This window comes from Oculina patagonica, unplaced genomic scaffold (genome assembly GCF_052425735.1).
Source record: "Oculina patagonica isolate OP01 unplaced genomic scaffold, crgOcupat unplaced1508, whole genome shotgun sequence".
Taxonomy (NCBI): domain Eukaryota; kingdom Metazoa; phylum Cnidaria; class Anthozoa; order Scleractinia; family Oculinidae; genus Oculina; species Oculina patagonica.
In genome coordinates this window covers 1-4,397 of record NW_027557528.1, presented here as the reverse complement: position 1 = coordinate 4,397, position 4,397 = coordinate 1, and the positions used below count along the sequence as shown (strand labels likewise).

Here is a 4,397-nt window from a genome sequence, read left to right as displayed (position 1 = left end):
CAGTAAAAACTCGCGTGTAAGAACCTATTTTTTTAGAGTTTGGCAAAACAGGTTCTTGTATTATGGGGTACTTATTGACACTTTAGGCTAAGTAGGTTCTTAATCAGGTTCTTAATTTCTACAGAGTAGACATTGTTGTTGATTATCAGAAAATAGTATAAAATCTGGTCTGTTCTTCATATTTATAAATATTTATTAATGTACCCATGTTACCAAAAGTCCAAAAACATACTGTATATACCCCAGTAACATCACCTTAATCTGGTTTTTGGTAAAAAATATATATAAATTAAATAGTTAAACCCTACATATAAGAACCTGTAGGAATTTTTTTGGCTAAACAGGTTCTTATATTTTGGGATATTATAAAAGCAAATTTCTGCCAGAAGGTTCTTAAATGCCTAGGTTCTTACACGCGGGTTTTTACTGTAGTGGTGGATATTTACTAAGCCGCGAAGCGGCGAGGGTGAATATCCACCACTAGCCACCGACACTGAGGTGAATAGTTGTTTTAGAATATACTCAAACAGTGAGATAATATAGCCCGAAAGGATGACTTTTAACTAGTTTATTACGTTATCGAGTACAGTTTTCGCGCGCAAGTTGCTCGGAGGTGAATAGCAAATGATATTTGGACCTTGAGTAGCCAATCAGCGCGCGCCAACAACGCTATCAACTGTTTTAGTATATACTAAAAATAAGTTTTTGCCAATGGAATATTTTGTTTAAAGCACGTCTGTTTGTGGGGTTAATAAATTCCAGGATTCAAATCCTCCTCGCTACCACTGGATGGGTTTGTGTTCGGTAGGGAGTCGCAAGGCGTGACAGGCCTACACAACTCCTAACAATGGAGACTTTTGTACCATGTTTTGATCCTAGACTTTGTCATCATTTTGCAGTTGTTTAGCAAAATGTGTTGCGGAAAGTTCCTTTTTTCGAGTGGTGCGCTTAACAAGCTTAGCCTCCAAAACATGTACATTATATCAGATTTGCATTACATTTATCCAGGTCCGTAGCAGGGTAATTGCAGGACTTTCCCAGATGTGTTGCAGTAGTCCAAAGGGCATCCAACAGGCTTTAGGAGGACTCTTACAGGCTATTGGGGTGACCGCTGAACTCTCACCCGATGCACTGGTAAGTAATCATTACTTCATGTGAGCCTGCATTGCTATCGTCATTCGGACAGTCCCAGGTTCTTCCGTGTAAGAATCTTCCAGCGTTTGCAGAAAAAATGTAACGCAAATCTCCTGGCAAATTTAACGTTTATAACCAAGAAAGCAGTTAAACTTCATTCTTTTTCACAAAAAGTAATTAAAAATTTAATTTACTTTCAGGGTAACACGAGATAGCTGAAAGAGCACTTAGATTTTAGAATTAAATGAAGTCACCAGGATGACTCTGGATGAGATGCTAGACCATCGCAAATTACTCATTTCCAAGAATTTGTCACTCAGGTTGTGGCTAGAAAAATTTCCCAAACCGGGTTTTTTTCTTAACTTCAAATCTCGCTTTCAGTAGCTATTCTTACATTACATTCTTTGTTTATCACAATATCCAGGTAGATGGTGCTAATGCGCTCACAAACATGGCAAAAGCTTTGGTTATCAAGTTCAAGAGCGTGCGGGCAGCGAATGAGACCAGAGGCGTTATTGACGGCTTGAACATTGTAATGGACGCTTCTGTGTCTACGAGCAATGAAGTAAAACGTGAACAGAATTCAGATGAAATAAAAGACTGGATCGATGACAGCAACGAGGCGAGAAATAAACAACATCAAGAAAAGGTAAGGATATTCCACAGTAGTGTACAACTGCGCATTCGTGTTAAGCCACTCTTTGCTGTCCTATCCAAAGCATTCTTGTTCCCAAGGCCCTCTAAACCCTTCTTTACAGCGGCCGTTATGTTCGCGGGGGAGCGAACGAGATTACACCTGAAGCCATAGCATTTGACGCCTTTTATCTTAAGGTTGATAAAAAATCTATCTTTTTCTACAACATCAACCGTATAAAGGAAGACAGAAGACAAAAATAGAGAAAATCGTGATGTGCCACCAATTTCTTAGAACTGAAACGTTCAAAATTCAAATTAATTTCAAGTTAAAGGAACCCTCAAAATCATGGTTTCCTAGGGAAGAAAAAACCTCAAAGAAGCAACAATAAACTAAATTCCATAAACTTGGATGGTTACTTCTGAACAAACTTGAAAAAAAAAAAATGGCCAATGTTTTCAAGATGCCCCATCCGTGACCTAACCAAATTCTTGTGTTCTACTCCCCATTTTGTTTTCCTCTACCGACGTAGAAATAGCTCAAGTTACAAGACTAGCTTCCTTTATTTTTAGTGCGAAAGAGCAACCAACAAATCCTTGGAAGGTGTTAACTATGCTGCGCAAAAAATACTGGACTATCAGCGAAAGGGCGACCCACCAAGTCACGTGACCTCAGGTTTGATGAAATTTACGCTTACTCGCCAGTCTCCCAGCGACATAGATGACGCAGCTTTGGATGGAGGAGAGGTTACTTTCCAGTGTCCTCGGGAAGTAAAGAAAGACAAGCTTGAACAGTTCGATACAGTTAATACTAAGGTTAGTTTGAATTTAAGTAGTATTCTACTTTTATCTTATGGCCAAGTATAAAAGATTCATTAGAGACCACACTTGATGTTGTCGCCGCTTTTTTATGTGCACACTGAAATTGCTCAAACTTACAATAAAATTGGCATTAAATTCCGTTACTGAATGTGCTAAACCCTTTGATGCAAACACAACGCGACTAATACAAACTCGCATTTCATAGCAAATGCCGAGGTTTTCGTGTTTTAAGCAACATGGCATGGCAAACTCCCACTCTGTGTAACTGAGTTAGAGTTAGACAATTTTGAGCAGTTTTCTAGAAAAAAACAAATAGGAGATATGAATACCATGACAAATAGCGCCACAAGAGTTACATTTTTCTTTCTTTCGTTGCAGGTGATAAACTATGTCCCAGACCCCCTTCATTTCAAACGACGCGATTCCAATGGACACGCCGGTCTCGACTCTAGAGCTCTTGGAGACATCTGGGAAGGAAATAGAAATCCGGGACCTCACCGAACCTGTGTCCATATTCCTGTCGCTTAACCAATCAGAGAACAAAGATAAGAATAACATGACAGGTGTCATTGACTCTCAAAAGAACACCACCTTCTTCAAGATTGAATCCGGGAAACATATGTCATTATATTTCACAGTAAGCTGCTCTGGGGATATAAATGTCGGACAAGAGTTGATTTTCGACATGAGGCGAAATTCGAAGCCGACCGCCAAGAACTTTGATCTCCGATGGACTCTCACTTCATGTAACACCACTTTAAAGAAGCTGATATCAAGAAAGTATTTGAATAATTCTCAAGGGCTGTACCTCGGTGTGAAGTTATCTGAGGCAAGTAATGTAACCAACGGTACATCGATGCTAAATGAAATACAATACGAAGTATCAGTGAAGGCTGTTGGATGTTACTACTGGAACGAGAAGATGCAGGCCTGGAGGACAGATGGGTGCGAGGTAAGTGTTGTTTTTGACAGATCTTCGTTGAAGTATCCGAACAATTTCCGATTCTTTTTGTCCAATCAGAGACAACAAGAGCACTCGGTGGTTGCGACGTCGTCCTTATCACAACCTGGCGCAGGCGAAAATTACAAGGGTGTGTGGGGGGGGGGGTCTTAAGAAGGGGGTCTTTAGTTTCAAGGCTGGGCTATTTTTGGTATCAATAAGAGCTTGGTGTTGGGCTTAAATGTTATAAAGGTACCTCTTGAATAATGCAAGGGCCATTTGTATAAACAGCAGCGAAGTGAGGCCGGATCTTTGCGTAGATCAGATCAGCAATATTGAATAAAACGTAGAGCCAAATACAAAGATGATTAGACAGCTAAAAAGACTATTTTCATTCAATTTCAATATTGTAACCGTCTATTTTCAATTTTTACTTAGCTTTTTCAGCCCCTGAAGGTTAGATATGTCTAACCGAAATATTGGGCTATAAAATTAGCCCTTTTAGCTCTCCAATCAGCCTTGCATTTAGTTCTACGTTAAATATTACTACTTTGTTACAACAAAAATATTTTATCAGCCATGTAGTTACAGTGGAGAAATAATGCGCACCTCATACCTTTAAATCCTTGAAAGAAAAACGCCCAAACGTTGTAAAAAGCGCGGGAATCCACGGCGGTAACCTGCGGCATCCGCAGGAAAGCATGTAACCTTTGAAAGCGCGGGAATGGATTTGAGTTCTATCATGAATAGACGGGAAGGCAAAATTTGGTTTCTGTTCTTGAAACAATCTTCAAGTCCAGCAAACTTTTAACGCAAAACAAACGCAAAATAAACCAAGCAAGTACACTAACATTGTTACGCATGTCTC

General features: G+C 39.6%; 1 protein-coding gene across 1 annotated transcript; it reads left to right on the top strand.

Annotated features, from left to right (window-relative positions):
* Nucleotides 1–1,025: 1,025 nt before the first annotated feature.
* Nucleotides 1,026–3,117, top strand: LOC144639936 (uncharacterized). The gene is made up of 4 exons (XM_078499201.1): nt 1,026–1,138; nt 1,563–1,783; nt 2,341–2,583; nt 2,968–3,117. The coding sequence occupies exons 1-4, from the start codon at nt 1,042–1,044 to the stop codon at nt 3,115–3,117; spliced, it is 711 nt and encodes a 236-aa protein (XP_078355327.1). The 5' UTR covers nt 1,026–1,041.
* Nucleotides 3,118–4,397: the final 1,280 nt, after the last annotated feature.